The 17639-nt window shown below is 38.4% G+C and overlaps 1 protein-coding gene across 3 annotated transcripts in view; it reads left to right on the top strand.

Moving 5' to 3' along the window:
• The first annotated feature begins 1987 nt into the window (after positions 1-1987).
• The window catches only part of TENM1 (teneurin transmembrane protein 1), an 883219-nt gene continuing 867567 nt past the window's right edge, over positions 1988-17639 (top strand). For all 3 annotated transcript variants that reach the window (XM_036271240.1, XM_036271239.1, XM_036271238.1), the window contains exon 1: positions 1988-2259. In XM_036271240.1, coding sequence (XP_036127133.1) covers positions 2043-2259 — 217 coding nt within the window. In that variant the 5' untranslated portion in view covers positions 1988-2042. The remainder of the gene's footprint in view (positions 2260-17639) is intronic.

Below are 17639 nucleotides of genomic sequence, written 5' to 3'. Positions count from 1 at the left end.
TCGATGGAAAATAAAGAGCTCAGTTTTGAACGTACTAAATTTGAGATGCCTTTTAGATATCCAAGTGGAGATATTGAGCTGGATATTCAAGTCTGTGGCTCAGGGCTGAGATCTATGCTGAAGCTATAAAGTGGGGAGTTATGAGTGTTTAGACAATATATGGAGCCATGAGTTAGCATGAGATTAGTTTGTTGTTGAAGCACCAATATATGTTGATTTGTGATACATTATCTATTTTCTCTCTAAGTATGCTCATCTTTGTTAATTATTTAAAACCAAAATAGGTTTCTCTGTAGACCATTTATAGAATCTGTAGGCTCAGGAGTTAGTTTCTACTATGTATGTGCCTAGAGTAAGGCTAAGCGCTATGGGAGACATGAAGTATGAGACTCAAATTATGCCTTCAATGACCTTAATGTTAGGTTAGGGACATAAGACTTTGACTTGTGAATCTTCTTTCATACTACAAAGCATTAGGTACCATTGAATGAATATCAGTCAATCCTTAAGTTCATTGAGTATTTTTGCATGTATGTGTTTGCTATGCATGCTATAGGAATTTCAAAAACTGAGGTACTCTACATAATAGAGGAGCCATCATCTAGATGTCAGTAGATTTCTTTGAAAAATAGATCTAGTAAAAATCTGAAGAAGAAGAAAGGAGTCCATTTCACAGCAAAATAAAATAATGAAGTTATTTGTTTTCAAATGAGGGTGTTTTTTGTTTGTTTATTTTTTAAACATTGTATGAAAGGGCCAAGTTGCAAAGTTGCAGCAGTGGGTGAAAATCATGATTAAATAATGTAAAGAATGAAAATAAACACATTTTTTTTCAGGGCTTTAAACTTTACATATGACTTTGATATCTCAGATGGCATTTGATCTTGACCCTCTCAGATCTAAATAAGGCAGAGCCCTGGCCGGTTTGGCTCAGCGGTTAGAGCATCGGCCTGTGGTCCGGAGAGACCCGGGTTCGGTTCCCGCTAAGGGCATGTGCTTCGGTTGCAGTTTGTCCCCGGCCCTGGTTGGTCGTGCGGTGGCGGCCACTCGATGTGTCCCTTCACGTCGATGTTTCTCTCTCTCTGTCTCTTCCTCTCTCTCCCTCCCACTCTATCTGTACAAAAAATGGGAAAATGTCCTCGGGTGAGGATAAAAAAAGAAAAAAATAATAATAAGGCAGATAATGCCTAGACTTGTCATCAGAGCCTCAGTGGCTCCTAGCCCAGCATTCTGTGGGGAATGGGGTTCTTTCAGTGACTTATCATGAAGTTTAAAATTTTTATTTCTAAACCCAATTTAGATCCTGCTGTTCCTATACGAGTGTACTCACCAGAAGTGTTGTTTACATCCTCTTGCTACTATGAAGAACAAGAATTTACTACCACCTATCCATTAAAAATGCTCTGCAAGCCTGAGGCTCAAAAGCCACAATATGAACACAAAGAGCTCAGTGCCCCTCAAGGACACTGTTTTATGAGCTTCTCTCACTCAGAATCCTTCCTTTCCTCAGAGCCTTTGTCTTAAATGCAATATTAAACCAGAGGCAAGATGTTTTTTTCAGAATGTAGTTTTCTTTTTTGCTTTAGTTTCAAAAGTGGGATGTGTAGGGTTAATATTTGTATTCCTGGCCACTTTCAAATCTTATAATGTTTTTAAAATAAAACTATAACTTTAAAAACACGTGCACACCAAACAACGTTATCCTTTATTTGTATTCCAATACAAATATTTTTGAAGTCTGTCTCTCTTTTACCTTTGAGTATTCTCAGATACTGCATCCTCCAGCTTAATCCTAAATACTTGACAATGTATGCATGTAGCTCAGAGTGTTATTGCCTCCAGTGAGCTTCCTATCATCTATTTTGTCTTTTGTTCCTCTCCTTTGGTAGCATGATCAGGACCAATTGTGAATCTGCCAGATGCATTTTCTCGCAAAAGGACAAATCTAAGAAGGCTTCTGTGTTTCTTTCTCTTTCAGGGTTTCTCACATTAAAGAAATTCCTCATCCTTCTTTTCATGAAACTGAGCTGGCTTAATCAGAGATGGAGCAAAAGGACTGCAAACCCTACCAGCCTCTGTCTAAAGTCAAGCATGAATTGGATCTAGCTTATACCAGTTCTTCCGATGAGAGTGAAGATGGAAGAAAACCAAGACAGTCATACAACTCCACAGAAACTCTGCATGAGTATAACCAAGAGCTGAGGATGAATTACAATAGCCAGAATAGGAAGAGGAAAGAAGTAGAGAAATCTACTCAAGGTATGCTTTTATTGGATATTATTTCTCATTGGGCAATGCTTATATATGCAAACTTATGTCCCAAAAACAAATTTGCTGATGTTAACTAGATAATAATGCACACTGCTTACAAATGCTTAGAGAATCTTTTCCATATGCCAACCCAGCTGAGGTTGTAGTTCACATGTGTTTTTATGGATTATGCATGAATTTGGATGCAATAGTCCTCTTATCAGAGCATTCAAAATTTGTCTAATCCTACAAATAACTATTTACAGACTGAAGGATAAATAATTTATACTAAGATGGAAAGTAAACAGTGAAGTACTTTTCAAGCCATTGCCTATATGGGATGAAATTCTCAAATAAATATTTGGCTTCCAAAACAGTTTTAGAAAGTTTAGTGGGCACCAACAAACAAATGTTGATGTCCAGAAAGTCTTTCCACAGAGTGCTAAAAGCTTGTGTAGCACAGTTTTAAGGGAAAGTAAGAATTTATTGAAATACTTCCTGCCACAGCCACACTGTGGAGCATATCCTTTGGACAACCTTGGTTTGTCAACTATAGATTGACAAGAACATTTCTAATAACTAGAAAACAGGTAGATACATATGTGAGTTTTTTACTTCTTTTCAATTGATAGAGTTGCAGTATTAGACACACTTTTTTAACATCATAGAAAAGAGACACATGCTAGCTTTTAAAATTTAATTTAATTTTATTTTCCTTTATTGATTTCAGAGGGAGAGGGAGAGAGTAATAGAAACATCGATAAGAGAGAACATCGATGGGCCGCCTCCTCCATACCCCCCACTGGGTATTGGACCCACAACCTGGGCATGTGTCCTGACCATCAAACAGGGAACTTCTTGATGTATGGTTTGATGCTCTGCCACTGAGCCATGCTGGCCAGAGATGCTAGCTTTTTAAAAAGAGTAATTCAATGCTAATATGAAAATAAGATCTGATTACCTAGATCTGTCATTCTTTTTTTTCTTTTTTAATTAATTAATTTCTTTTTGTTACAGATGTTTCTCCTTTTTCCCCTACTGATTCCTCCCTCCCCTTCCCTCCCCGCCCTGTCCCCAGCTTTGTTGTCCATGTCTATTATTCATGCATACATGCATATAAGTTCTGTGGTTTATCTCTCCACCCCACCGCCTCTTCTGAGGATTGTCAGTCTGTATTCCACTTTCACATCTCTGGGACTACCCCATTCCTCAGACTGTTTTGTTCATTATATTCCACAAATAAGTGAGATCATGTGGTATTTGTCTTTTTCTGCTTGGCTTGTTTGGCTTAGGATAATACTTTCCAGGTCCCTCTATGTTGTTTCAAAGGATAAAAGAGCTTTCTTTCTTACAACTGCATAGTACTCCATTGTGTATATGTACCACAGCTTTTTCATCCACTTATCTACTGATGGACACTTGGGCTGTTTCCAGATCTTAGCTATTGTAAATAGTGCTGCTATAAACATGGGGATACATATATTCTTTCTGATTGGTGTTTCAGGTTTCTTAGGTATATTCCTAGAAGTGGGGTCACCGGGTCAAATGGCAGTTCAATTTTTAATTTTTGGAGGTAACACCATATTGTTTTTCATAGTGGCTGCACCAGTCTGCATTCCCACCAGCAGTGCACTAGAGTCCCCTTTTCTCCACACCCTCGCCAACACTTGTTGTTTGATGATTTGTTGATGGCGGCCATTCTGACAGGTGTGAGGTGATACCTCATTGTTGTTTTAATTTGCATCTCTCTGATGATTAGTGATGATGAGTATTTATTCATATGTCTCTTGGCCATTTGTATGTCCTGTTTGAAGAGGTGTCAATTTAGTTCCTCTGCCCATTTTTTAATTTGGTTCTTTGTCTTCCTTCTGTTGAGTTGAATAAGCACTCTATATATTTTGGAAATTTAACCCCTTATCTGATGTATCGTTGGCAATTATGCTCTCCCATATAGATCTGTCATTCTCAAAGTGTATAACCTAAGCCAGAACATCATCACCCACAACCTTGTCAGAAATGCAAATTCTCAGGTACCACCCCAGACCATGTAAAATATAGTAATTTTAAATTAAAAGTACTATATTTTAATGAGTACTAGAGTTTCATATTAGAGAAACTTCAAATTGAGTTGAAGATTTAAGGCATTCATGTTCACATTTAAATACACATAAAATGTTTTTATATTAACTGTATTTCTCATTTTTAGTTCTTAACATAATTGGTAAAAGTTTTATATCTTTTATTTTTTTCTGAGTAATTCATTTTACTCTTTCCTATTGATTCAGCTATAGACAACATAAATTTGTAACAGAATAATTTTATTCTTCTGCCTACCTGGCAATTGGGAAATGTTTACCTATGGGCATATTTTTGCTCTATTATGCTTTAAGAGATGTGTAGTTCCCGTTAAAATATTTTCCTATAAGTTTGTCTTCAAAGAATATGAATTTACAGTTGTGAATTGTAAGTTATAGGATTAGAATACAGAGTGCCTGAGCTAATATGTTTTGAGTTTAAATAGAATACACTTCTAGTGACAGTTCTAAAAATATAAGCAATTTTGTACTGAGTCAGTATAAGGAGCTTGCCATCCTCTGATTTTGTTTCTGTGCACTGACATCAAAATGAATTTTGGGACAAGAGAAGTTTATCTCCTATGATGCCATCCTAACTTCCTTTCAAATAATCTATTATTACTAAATCAGCTTTTATTTAGCACTTGCTATATGTCCGGCCTTGAGTCAGATGCTGGAGATGGAGATTACTATGATAGTTTCTGCTTGAAACTCATAATGTGGTGGAGAAAATAAACATCAAACAAAGCATTGCAATTAAAGTAGTAAGTACTTTTACAGATAAATAAAATGCTGTGGAAGAACATGAGAATCAGGGTCTATAAAGGATTATATTTGATCTAGCTCTTAAAATGTGAAGAAGAGTTTACTAGGAAAAGAAATTTATATGAAGGTAGAATAACAAGTGCAAAAGTATTAAACTGTGAAAAGGCCTGGAATGGTGAAAATTTCAATATGGCTAGAGTAAGGTACATTGGAGCCCGATCATGAAAAGTCTTGCATGCCCAATTTTCATTTTTACCTTTAATCATTGAAAAAAAAAAACGTTAAAGTGATAGGAAATTTCATGATGAATTCTAATTTTAGGGTGAGAAGTGTAGAAAAGAGTTTTAGATGTGTAAGTAGTGGTGTTGAAGATTGCAATTGGGGAAATTTTGATAAAGGGCGATTCTGTGAAGTTACCGAATCAGCCCAAGCTAAGAATGGTGCTAAAAATCTGAACTCTGGCTGTTTCAGTGGAGATGGAGAAACTTATTCAAGAGATATTAGTGTGGTGGCATTGATAGGATTTGGTAACTGATTAATTGTCAAGGTTGACAGAGATAACAGAGTGAAGGATGACTATAAATTTCAAGTTTGGAAAACTACGAGGATGGTGATCCATTTACCAAGACAGAAAACATGGGGGAGGGGGTCTGAAAGGAAGAGACCATGTTTCTATTTTTTTTCTGGTCATGTTAAGTTTAAATGACATCCACGTGGATTTTCCCATCAGGGAGGTAAAAATGTGTGTCTAGAGTTCAGAAAATATCTGGACTGTTTATAAAAGTAGGTTTGAGTTCATCAGTGTCTTACAGTAGGAAGTGCATGGGGATAAATGAGATTACCCAGGGAGAATACGTAGAGAGAGACAAGAAAAAAGTCATGGACAAAATTCTAAATCAATCATCCATGTAGCAATATAAACATGTTTCAATCTATTCAAATTTTTAGCTGGTACCGTCCTTCAGTGCGCTCAATGTAAACTAAAATATAAAGATCCTGGAGGTAAAAGTCTAGAAATTCAAAATCTAATATGCCAGTGATTTGCTGATTTTTTTTATTAATTTATTTTTGTTACAGATGTTTCTCCTTTTTCCCCCATTGACACCTTCTTCCCCAACCGCCTCCCCCTCCCTGTCCCCAGCTTTGTTGTCTATGTCCATCGGCTATGCATACGTGCATATAAGTTCTGTGGTTTATCTCTTCCCTCCACCCCTCAACCCCTTCTTCTGATTATTGTCAGTCTGTATCCTACTTCTATGATTCTGGGTCTATTTTGTTTATCAGTTTGTTTAGTTCATTATATTTCACAAATAAGTGAGATCATATGATATTTGTCTAACTCTGCTTGGCTTGATTTGCTTAGGATAATACTCTCTAGTTCCCTCCATGTCATCTTAAAGGATAAGAGATCTTTCTTTCTTATAGAAGCAAAGTACTCCATTGTGTATATGTACCACAGCTTTTTTATCCACTCATCTACTGATGGACACTTGGCCTGTTTCCAGATCTTAGTGATTGTAAATAGTGCTGCTATGAACATAGGGGTACATATATTCTTTCTGAATGGTGTTTCAGGCTTCTTAGGGTATATTCCTAGAAATGGGATCACTGGGTCAAATGGAAGTTCAATTTTTAATATTTTGAGGTAACATCATAGTGTTTTCCACAGTGGCTGTGCCAGTCAGCATTTCCACCGGCTCTGTACTAGAGTTCCCTTTTCTCCACATTTTGAACACTTGTTTGATGATTTGTTGATGGTGGCCATTCTGACAAGTGTGAAGTGACACCTGATTGTTGTTTTAATTTGCATCTCTCTGATGATAAGTGATGTTGAGCATTTTTTTCATATGTCTCTTTACCATCTGTATGTCCTGTATGGAGAAGATTTGATGGTTGTTTCTTTTGCTGTGTAGAAGCTTTTTAGTTTGATGTAGTGTCATGTGTTCATTTTTTCCTGTTTTTCTTGCCTTAGGTGTTATATCAGTAAAAATTCTGCTGTGTATGATGTCTGAAATTTTGTTGCCTGCATTTTCTTCTAGGATTTTCATGGATTCACAAGTTACATTTAAGTCTTTTATCCATTTTGAGTTTATTCTTGTGTATGCTGTAAGTTGGTGGTCTAGCTTCATTTTTATGCATGTAGCTGTCCAATTTTCCCAACACCATTTCTTGTAGAGGCTGTCTTCACTCCTCTGTATGCTCTTGCCACCTTTGTCAGATATTAATTGAGCATATTGTCTTGGGTCAATTTCTGGGTTCTCTGTTCTGTTCCATTAATCTTCATGTCTGTTCTTGTGCCAGTATCAGGCTATTCTGATTATAGTGGCTTTGTAGTATAACATTATATCTGGTAATGTGATCCGTCCTACTTTGTTCTTCTTTTTCAAGATTGCTGTGGCTATCTGGGGTCTTTTTTGTGTCCATATAAATTTTTGAAGTATTTGTTCCAGTTCTGTGAAGTTTATCGTTGGTATTTTGATAGGAATTGCATTGAATCTATAAATTCCTTTGGGTAGTATGTACATTGAAATGATGTTAATTCTTCTAATCCATGAACATGTTATATGCTCCCACTTTTTTTATATTTTTCTTTCTCTCTCTCTCTCTCTCTCTCTCTCTCTCTCATATATTTTAATGATCTTTAGTTTTCTGTGAAGAGATACTTTACTTCTTTGATTAAGTTTATTCCTAGGTATAATTTTTTTGCTGTGATGGTAAATGGGATTCTTTTTAGTTTCTTTTTAGTTTCACTTTCTGTGAGTTCATGGTTGGTGTATAAGAATGCCGTTGATTTCTTGACAATAATTTTGTATCCTGCTACTTTGCCAAATTCATTTATTAAGTCTAGAAAATTTTTGATGGAGTCTTTAGGTTTTCTATATACAATATCATGTAATCTGCAAATAATGACAGTTTTACTTCCTCCTTTCCAATTTGGATTTCTTTTATTTTTTCTTCCTGTCTAATTGCTGTGGCTAAGACTTCCAGTACTATGTTGAATAAGAGTGCTGAAAGTGGGCATCCCTGTCTTGTTTCTGTTCTTAAGGGAAATGCTTTTAATTTTTGCCCATTGAGTATGATGTTGGCTGTAGTTTTTTATATATGGCTTTTGTTATGTTAAGATATGATCCCTCTATTCTCACATTGCTAAGCATTTTTATCAGAAATGGATGCTGGGTTTTGTTGAATGCTTTTTCAGCACCTATTGATATGATATATGGTTTTTATCTTTTATTTTGTTTATTTGGTGTATCACATTTATTGATTTGAAAATATATTACCATCCTTGCATCCCTGGGATGAATCCCACTTGGTTATGGTGAATAATTTATTTGTTGTATTGCTGGATTTGATTTACTAATATTTTGATAAGGATTTTAGCATCTTTGTTCATCAGGGATATTATTCTGTAGTTTTCTTTCTTTGTAGTGTCTTTATCTCGTTTTGGAATTGGATTATGCTGACCTCATAAAAAAGCTTGGAAATCTCCCATCTTGGATTTTTTGGAATAGTTAGAGGAGAATGGGTAATAGATGTCCTTTGAATGTTTGGTAAAACTCCCCTGTGAAGTCATCCCAGCTGGGCTTTTGTTTGCTGGTAGTTTTTTAATTGCATCTTCAATTTCTTTTGTTCTTATTGGTCTGTTCAAGTTTTCTATCTCTTCCCGGTTCAGTTTTGGGAGACTGTGTATTTCTAGAAATTTGTCAATTTCACCTAGATTGTCCAATTTGTTGGTATATAATTGTTCATAGTATGCTTCAATGATCCTTTGTATTTCTGTGGTGTCAGTTGTTACTTCTTTTTTTTTTTTTTTTTTTTTTTTTTTTATCCTCACCCGAGGACATTTTTTCCATTCTTTGTTCAGGTAGAGTGGGAGGGAGAGAGAGGAACAGAGAGAGAGAGAGAAACATCGATGTGAAAGGAACACATCGAGTGGCTGCCACCCGCACAACCGACCAGGACCGGGGACAAACTGCAACCGAGGTACGTACCCTTAGCGGGAACCGAACCCGGGTCTCTCAGGACCGCAGGCCAACGCTCTAACCGCTGAACCAAACCGGCCAGGGCAGTTGTTACTTCTCCTCTTTCCTTTCTGAGTTTGTTTATTTGGGTCCTCTCTTTTTGTTTCTTGGTGAGTCTGGCTAAAGGTCCATCGATCTTGTTTATCTTTTCAAAGAACCAGCTTTTTGTTTTATTGATCTTTTGAACTTTCTTTTTAGTCTCTATGTTGTTTATTTCTGCTCTAACCTTTACTATTTCTTTCCTTTTTTTAAAAATCTTTATTGTTGAATGTACAATGTATTACAGATGTTCCACATTTTTCCCCCATTGACCCCCTCCTCCCCACTTCTGCCCCCCTCCCGCCTTTTCCCACACTATTTTCTGTGTTCATTGGTTATGCATATAAGTTCTTTGGTTTATTTCTTCCCATCCCCAAACACCCTCCCTTTGAGGTTTGTCAGTCTAGCAATAAATTTGTACTTCTTAATCCCTTTACCTTTTTCACCCACTCCCCCAACCCCCCTCCCATCTGGCAACCAACAAAATGTTCTCTGTATCTATGAGAATGTTTCTGTTGTACCTGCTCATTTTGTTTGTAGATTCCATTGTTGATAGATATGTATTCATTGCCATTTTGTTTATTCATATATTTTATATTTTTCTTCAAAAAGACCCTTCGGCATTTCATACAATAACAGTTTGGTGGTGATGAACTCTTTTAACTTTTTCTTGTCTGGGAAACTCTTTATATGGCCATCGATTCTAAATGACAGGTTTGCAGGATAGAGTAATCTTGGTTTTAGGTTCTTGCTTTTCATCACTCTGAATATTTCTTGCCACTCCCTTCTGGCCTGCAAAGTTTCTTTTGAGAAATCAGCTGACAGCCTTATGGGGACTCCCTGGTAGGTAACTAGCTGCCTTTCTCTTGCTGCTTTTAAGATTCTCTCTTTGCCTTGACCCTTTTGCATTTTGATGATGATGTGTCTTGGTATGGGCCTCTTGGGGTTCATCTTGTTTGGGACTCTCTGTGCTTCCTGGACTTGTATGTCTGTTTCCTTCACCAAGGTAGGGAAGTTTTCTGCCATTATTGCTTCAAACAGGTTTTCAATTTCTTGTTCTCTCTCTTCTCCTTCCGGCACCCCCAAGATGCGAATGTTGACATGCTTGAAGTTGTCCCAGAGGCTCTTTACACTACCCTCATTTTTTTGGATTCTTTTTTCTTTTTGCTGTTCTGATTGGGCGTTTTTTGCTTCCTTATATTCCAAATCAATGGTTTGCTTCTTGGATTTACTTACTCTATTATTAAATCTTTGTAAATTATTCTTTATTTCAGTTAAAGCCTCCTTCGTTTCTAACTGTGCATCAATCATTTCTGACTGGTGCTTTTTTTTGCTCTTGAGGCCCTCACTGAGTTCATTGAGCATCCTTATAAGAATAATTTTGAACTCAGCATCTGTTAGGTTGCTTATCTCCATTTCGCTTAGTTTTTTTCTTGGTGTTTTGTTCTGTTCTTTCATTTGGGACCTCTTTCTTTGTCTCCTCATTTTGCTGCCTCCCTGTGTTTGTTTCTGTGTATTACTTAACAGAGCGGTAATGGGGCTAGCTGAGACCAGACGCTGCTTGTTTGAAAAAATTTAGGAAAAACCTGAAACAGGATCCAAGACAGGCCAATCCTATGGTTAAGCAAGTGCCAACAGCTTGGGTGGGCCTGAAAGTTGGGTGGGGTGGGGCGGGGCCTCAGGGAGTCACCAGGGCGGGGCTACCAGTGTGAGCCAGGTTGCTAGAGTCCCAGATATGGCGGCTGTCTGCTGCCCCAGGGAAGGGCTCACCAAAGGAACAAAGGCCTCTGACAGCAAGTTCTTCTTGGAGAAAGCCCCCTCTCCAGCCCTCGCTCCAGTGCCAAACAGCTCAGTTCTTCTCTGTATGTCTCTGGTGCCCCTGAGTTGCCTCCCCTCCAAGCTTAGAGGGAGTGAGTCCGATAAGTTTGTCCACGGGCCCTTTAAGGAGCTGCCTGGGTCTCCAGCCGCTTCAGCCTCTCTGAGCCTCAGTTCCTGATGGTTTTTCCAGCCAGAAGTTATGGGGACTTCTCTTCCTGGCACTGGAACACTGAGCGGGGCACCAGGTGTGGGACAGGGACCCCTCAGTCCTCAGGAAGGACCTTCCCAGCCGAGGTATCCTCCTGATTTTTATCCACCACACGTGGGTGTGGGACCAGCCCGTCTCACCACCATCTTGCCGCAGCCCTGTAGCCCCGCAGCCCTGCCCCTACTACCAGTCTTGATGCAGCTTCTTTAATTCCGTAGTTGTAGAACTTCCATTCAGCTTGATTTCAGGCGGTTTTGAATGATGGTTTTTCTTTAGTTTAGTTGTAACTTGGATGTGGTTGTGGGAGGACGCGATACTGCGTTTACCTATGCCGCCATCTTGACTGAAAGTCCTATTTCTTTCCTTTTACTTTCTCTTGGTTTTTCTTTTTGTTTTCTTTCCAGTTCTTTAAGTTGTAGTGTTAGAAAGTTAATTAGGAATTTGTCTTGTTTTTTTAGAGTAGGTCTGTAGTGCTATGAATTTCCTCTCAGGACTGCATTTGTTGCATCCATAGATTTTGTGTTGTTTTGTGTTTGTTTTTATTCGTTTCAAGAAACTTATTAATTTCTTCCTTGATCTCATTCGTAACCCATTCATTGTTTAATAAAATGCTATTTAGCCTCCAAATGTTTGAGTGTTTTTGTTGTAATTCAGTTCTAGTTTCATGCCACTGTGATCCAAGAAGATGCTTGATATGATTTCAGTCTTTTTGAATTTGTAGAGACTTCCTTTGTTTCCTGACATGTGGTCTATCTTTGAGAATGTGCCGTATGCACTTGAGAAGAATGTATATTCTGCAGCTTTTGGGTGAAATGATCTGTAAATATCAATTAAGCCCAATTGATGTAGGTTGTTATTTAAGGACTCTATGTCCTTGTTAAGTTTTTGTCTGGAAGATCTATCCAGTGATGTCAATGGGGTGTTAAAGTCGCCCACTATGATTGTATTGTTATTGATCTCTGCCTTGAAGTTTTCAGAAATTTTAAAATATATTTTGGTGCTTCCATATTTGGTGCATATGTGTTTACCAGAGTTATATCAACTTATTGGATTGATCCTTTTAATATTATGTAGTGACCTTCTCTGTCTCTTATTATGGCCCTCATTTTGTAGTCTATCTTTTCAGATATGAGTATTGCTACACCAGCTTTTTTTTTTTTTTTCATTTCAATTGACTTGGAAACTTTTTTTCCATCCCATCATTTTCATCCTATGTGAGTCTTTTGTCGTGAGGTGAGTTTCTTGTACACAGCATATATATGGGTCATGTTTCTTATCCAATCAGCTACCCTATGTCTTTTGATTGGAGCATTTAAGCCATTTATATTTAAGGTTATTATTGATTGATAGTTATTGCCATTTTTATTTTATTGTTGTGTTCTTCCTTCTCTCTTTCTCTTTCTTCTTCTTACAACAGTACCTTCAGCATTTCTTGCAGTGCTAGTTTGGTGGTGGTAAATTCCTTTAGCTTTTTCTTTTTCTGAGAAGCTGTTTATTTCTTCTTCAATTTTGAATCATAGCCTTGCTGGATAGAGTAGTCTTGCATTCAGACCCTAGCCTTGCATTACTTTGTATATTTCATGCCACTACCTTCTGGCCTGCAGTGTGTCTATTGAGAAATCAGCTGTCAGTCTAATGGGGGCTCCCTTGTAGGTAACTTTGTGTCTCTCTCTTGCTTTCTTTAAGATTCTTTCTTTGTCTATAATGTTTGCCATTTTGTTATGATGTGTCTCGCTGTGGGTTTTTTTGGGTTCATCTTGCTTGGGACTCTCTGTATTTCCTGGACTTGTGTGACTTTTTCTTTCACCAGTTTAGGGAAGTTTTCTGTTATTATTTCTTCAAACAGGTTCTCTATTCCTTTCTCTGATTTTTCTCCTTCCAGTACAACTATAATGCGAATGTTTTTACATTTTGTATTTTTCCACAGCTTCCTTAAACTCTCCTCCTGCTTTTTAACTTTTTTTTTTTTCCATTTGCTGCTCTATTTGTGTGGTTTTTTTTTTTTTTTTTTTTTTTACCTTGTCTTCTAAGTTGCTGATTTGGTCTTCAGCTTCTTCTAACCTACTATGGAAACCTTCTAAGGTATTTTTTGTAACAGCTATGTCATTCATTATTTCCTCTTGATTTTTATGTATAGTTTCTGCTTCTTTTTTTAATCTGAAGTCTTTCCCAGTGAGCTCTTCAAATTCTTTTTCTTTTTTTATCTTTACTTGAGGACATTTTTGCATTTATCTTCAGATAGAGTCGTAGGGAGAGAGGGAGGAAGAGAGAGAGAGAAACATTCACGTGAGAGAAAAACATCAAGTAGTTGCCACCTACACAACCCCAACCAGGGCTGGGGATTAACTGCAATTGAGGTACGTTCCCTTAGTGGGAAACAAACCTGGGACTCTCTGGTCTATAGGCCAAACTGGTCAGGGCTCTTTATAATTCTTATTAAGTTACTTGTAATTCTCACCAAATTTTTTGAGCACCCTTATAATCATTGCTTTGAATTCTTTATCTGACAAGTTGCTTTCTTCTAGTTTCTTAGTTCCTTTTTGGTGATTCCTCTCTTTTTTCATTTGGGTGTTGTTTCTTTGCCTCACCATTTTAGTAGTCTGGTATTTCTAAGCCCGGTGAGGGATGCTTGAGTGTGTAGGCAGGTTGGTGTGCATCAACTAAGCCTGTTGTGCCTCCCAGCGGGTTTTGGTGTATGGCACCTCTTGCCTGCTGTGGGTCCTGGAGTATTGACACTTGACAGCTGGTATTGGTCTGTCGTGCAGGTCTCAGCTCCTTGAGACTTGCTGCTGCTTGGCCTGAGATGCTGCTCTTGATCAATTTCTGCTGATGCTGTTGGGGATGGGTCTCAGTTGCCAATATGTGCTGCTGCTGCCTGGGGTGTGTTGGTCCTGCTAGTATGTTTCTGGGGTGTGTGGGTCCCTCTGGTATTTTATTGGGGTGCGTGGGTTCAGCTGGTGTGCTGTTGGATTACCCTGCTGCCTGGTGGGGCTCAACTTCTGATCAGTCGCTGCTGGGGGCAAGTGTCAGCTCCCGGTTCACACTGCTACTGCTCCGTCTGTTGCCAGGGGGTGCTCTCAGGTCCCAATCCTTTACTTCTGTTGGGCACTGAGGATGCTCCGCACCTGGAACTTTGCTGCTGCTGGGGGGAGGGGCTTCACTCCAACTCCACTGCTGCAGTTACCTGAGCCCTGCTGCGTAGGCTGGGGCTCTGCTCCTGATCAGCCTTTGCTGATTTTGCTGGCAATGGGTTTCAGCTGCTAATCTGAGCTGCTAATGCCTGTTGGGGGTAGGTCTCTACTCCTGCCCACTCACTGTTGCTATAGAGGGAGGTGTGGGGCTCCTGAGCCGCTTCTAGTGCCACTGGGAGCCTGGGCGAGCCACTGCCACCACCTGGAGCCTGGGTGAGCCACTGCTGCTGTTGGGGGTGGGACTCTGGCTCCCGGCCAGTTTTGGCTACTACAGCAGGTACTTCCACAGCGCTGCTACTGTGTGCTGACTGTGTTGACACAGCTGAGTCCACTGGACCAATGGAGCAACGTGCTCTGGTGAACTCAGGTAGCTCGGCTCTAGCCACTCCCTATTTCCTCCTCCCAGGGAAGACCTGGGATCTTCCAAAATGGTGGGGCCTCTCAGCTGTGCAGGGGGAAGTTTGTTGATGTGCTGCTTATTGAGGTAGCTGGCTGCTTTCTGTCCCCAGCACAGGAACCTTCTGCCCCATGTCTGTGCACTGCTCAAGGTTGTTCGTCCACAATCACATTCACGCATACTCTCTCTCACACTCTCACAAACTCTCCCTCGCTCCAGTCCTGCCCGCCATCATCTTTTTTGGATCCGACTCAGCAGCAGATGAAAGCGATGCAGGGGGCAAGGTGTGGGAAAGGGGCATGTAGTTTTCATGCCCCCTCCAGGTGAACCACTCTTCCCAAATAGCCATGTGTTCACTTGATTTGCTGATTTTTATTGAGACCTAAAAGGGAAATATGTACCTCTTTGGGAGATAAATTAATTATTCTATATCAGGCAAAACTTTGGGCCCAATGATTTTTTTTGTGTGTGTGATATCTTGAATCCTCTTTGTTGTTTTATTCCACATATTTACTTCCTATGAGTAAAGGAAAATGTTCTTAGTTTTCACAAAATTATGTCAGTGGTAGCATCTTGAATCAGCCTAGTTAGAGTTGAGCCTGACTAATTATTTTTTAAGGAATAAACTTTTAGAATATCTTAAGTTATCAAGGAAGAAAGCAAACATGTTTATTGGGCACCTCCTATAGTGCTAAGCACTGTGCTAGATGCTTTTTAATCTTAATAGGTGTGCAGCCTAAAACAAGTTACTACAGCTCTCAGGGCCTATGTCTCATCTGCAAAATTGACTTCATCATTATCATCAACAGGATAAACACAGTAATAAAAACAAAAAACTATAATAATAATCAATCTTGCATAGTACCTGCTCTGTTCCAGGGTTCTGCTAGTTGTTTTACATTTGTTCTTCATAAACATTTTATGAGGTATGGGATATTAGCCTCAGTTTACAGATGAGGTAATTGAAGAGTACAGAGAAAGAACTTGCCAGAGTTTCTACAGCTAAGAAGTGGTGAGAGTTGGGATTGGAAATCAATTCTATGGATCCAAAGTTACCACTGTTCACTGTGCTACACTGCCTCCCATACCTACAGCATGAGGTTATAATAGGGCTTAATTGTGATCATAAGTGTGAAAATGTTTAGAAACTCAATAAATGTTAGTTTCCCTTCCCCAACAACCTTGCCAATCACTGATGTTCCAATGACCAAGGGTTCACAAGAAGATTTAGAAAGCCTTTCCTTTCTGATTATCTTTATAAAAGGGAAGATAATATCCTATATAATGTATAATGAAATATTCCTGAGTCTGGTTATAAGTTTCACTTTTTAGGGAAGTTACTGTGATATCAATTCAGGGCTTGTTTTAGGGAAATATTAATAAGAGGAAATAGTTGCTTGATTCCATCTGAAAGTATCTTCATATTCTTATCTATATTTGCCAAGAAAGAGTTACCTCCCCCACCCATGTGCACACATAATGCTGGATTTTAAATTGATTTTCTTTTCAAAAGCTTTCAAATTAAGAGATGGACACTAATCTGATATTATTTATAATTATTTACTAACAGGATGAATGGGCATTAAACAAGCTTATTTTATGTGATTTTTGGCAGGTATCCAATAGCAGAGGTGAATTTCCTGGAGGCACACAGGCTAGCAATTGTTCCCAAGCAGCCTCATGTCCAAGGGAGGCATCAATTAACTAAGAAATTGCTATAAGATAAATGAAAATATAAATATCTATATATATAAATCAAGGATAATAATTTGTTATGAGTATTGCTCTATCCTCTTTATAACAAATAAGATTAGTTTCAAACATAGCCATTGTACTGAAAAGTAATTATGAATGAAAAGTCACCCATGCATAAAAAGGATATACGATGAGGAACTATTACAAATCCCACAAGATCATGGACTCCTGAGATACTACAGCTGATACAAACATTTTATTTCTCCCTTATTAAACTGCTCTTTTGTGCATCTCTTTCTCTTAATATGGGCTTTGTTTGTTCAGTTGGTTGTTTTTCATGATTACAACCTAAGCCTAAATCTCACATTATCGCCATCTGGTGGAAGAAATTTAAAATTTTGAATCAGTATTTACCAAAATTATTTGGAAGGAAAGTTTCTCTGCCTTACATCTATCTAACCATCCATCCATGAATAATTTAATTTACTCATTTATGCACTAAATATTCATTTAGTGTCAACTATGTTTGAGATACTCTGCTAGGTGGATGAAGTTCATCTTGAAATAAATAGGCACACACTACTGTTAGTTACCCCTCTTTGCCCCAGGCTTCATACCACAGCTGCTCAAACAGCATTATCGTTCCTAGGTTCAAGGAGTGGGCTGAAGCCCAAATTTGAAAAATACATTTCTTAATTTTTTTCAAGCACTTAGTAGTAGTATAAACTATTGTTTGCTTATATCTAAGTAGTTTGGATAACTAGTCCTACAAAAATCTTTAAACATGACCTCTTAGTCTCAAGGTTTGGGTTTATGTGGTAAAGATCACAGATGACAGGTATAATTAATTTTTTTTTTCTTTATTAATTTTAGAGAGAGAGGAAGGGAGAGGGAGAGAGAGATAGAAACATCGATGAGAGAAAATCAATTGGCCACCTTATGCATGCCCCCCACTGGAGATTTGGCCCACAACCTGGGCATGTTCCCTGAATGGGAATCAAACCAGTGACCTCTCGGTGAATGGGTTGACGTCCAATCACTGAGCCACACTAGCTGGACAGCAGGTGTAATTTAATATAGCAAAATCTTTAAAATAAAAATTTCAACAGCATTTGATTATCTATAATGAATTTTCCTCTGTGAGCATAGCTGTCATGATTTTGTAACATAAAAATGTAT

Source organism: Molossus molossus, unplaced genomic scaffold (assembly GCF_014108415.1).
Source record: "Molossus molossus isolate mMolMol1 unplaced genomic scaffold, mMolMol1.p scaffold_m16_p_2, whole genome shotgun sequence".
Taxonomy (NCBI): Eukaryota; Metazoa; Chordata; class Mammalia; order Chiroptera; family Molossidae; genus Molossus; species Molossus molossus.
The sequence above is the reverse complement of the archived record's forward strand: the minus strand, read 5'-3'. Positions and strand labels throughout refer to the sequence as shown.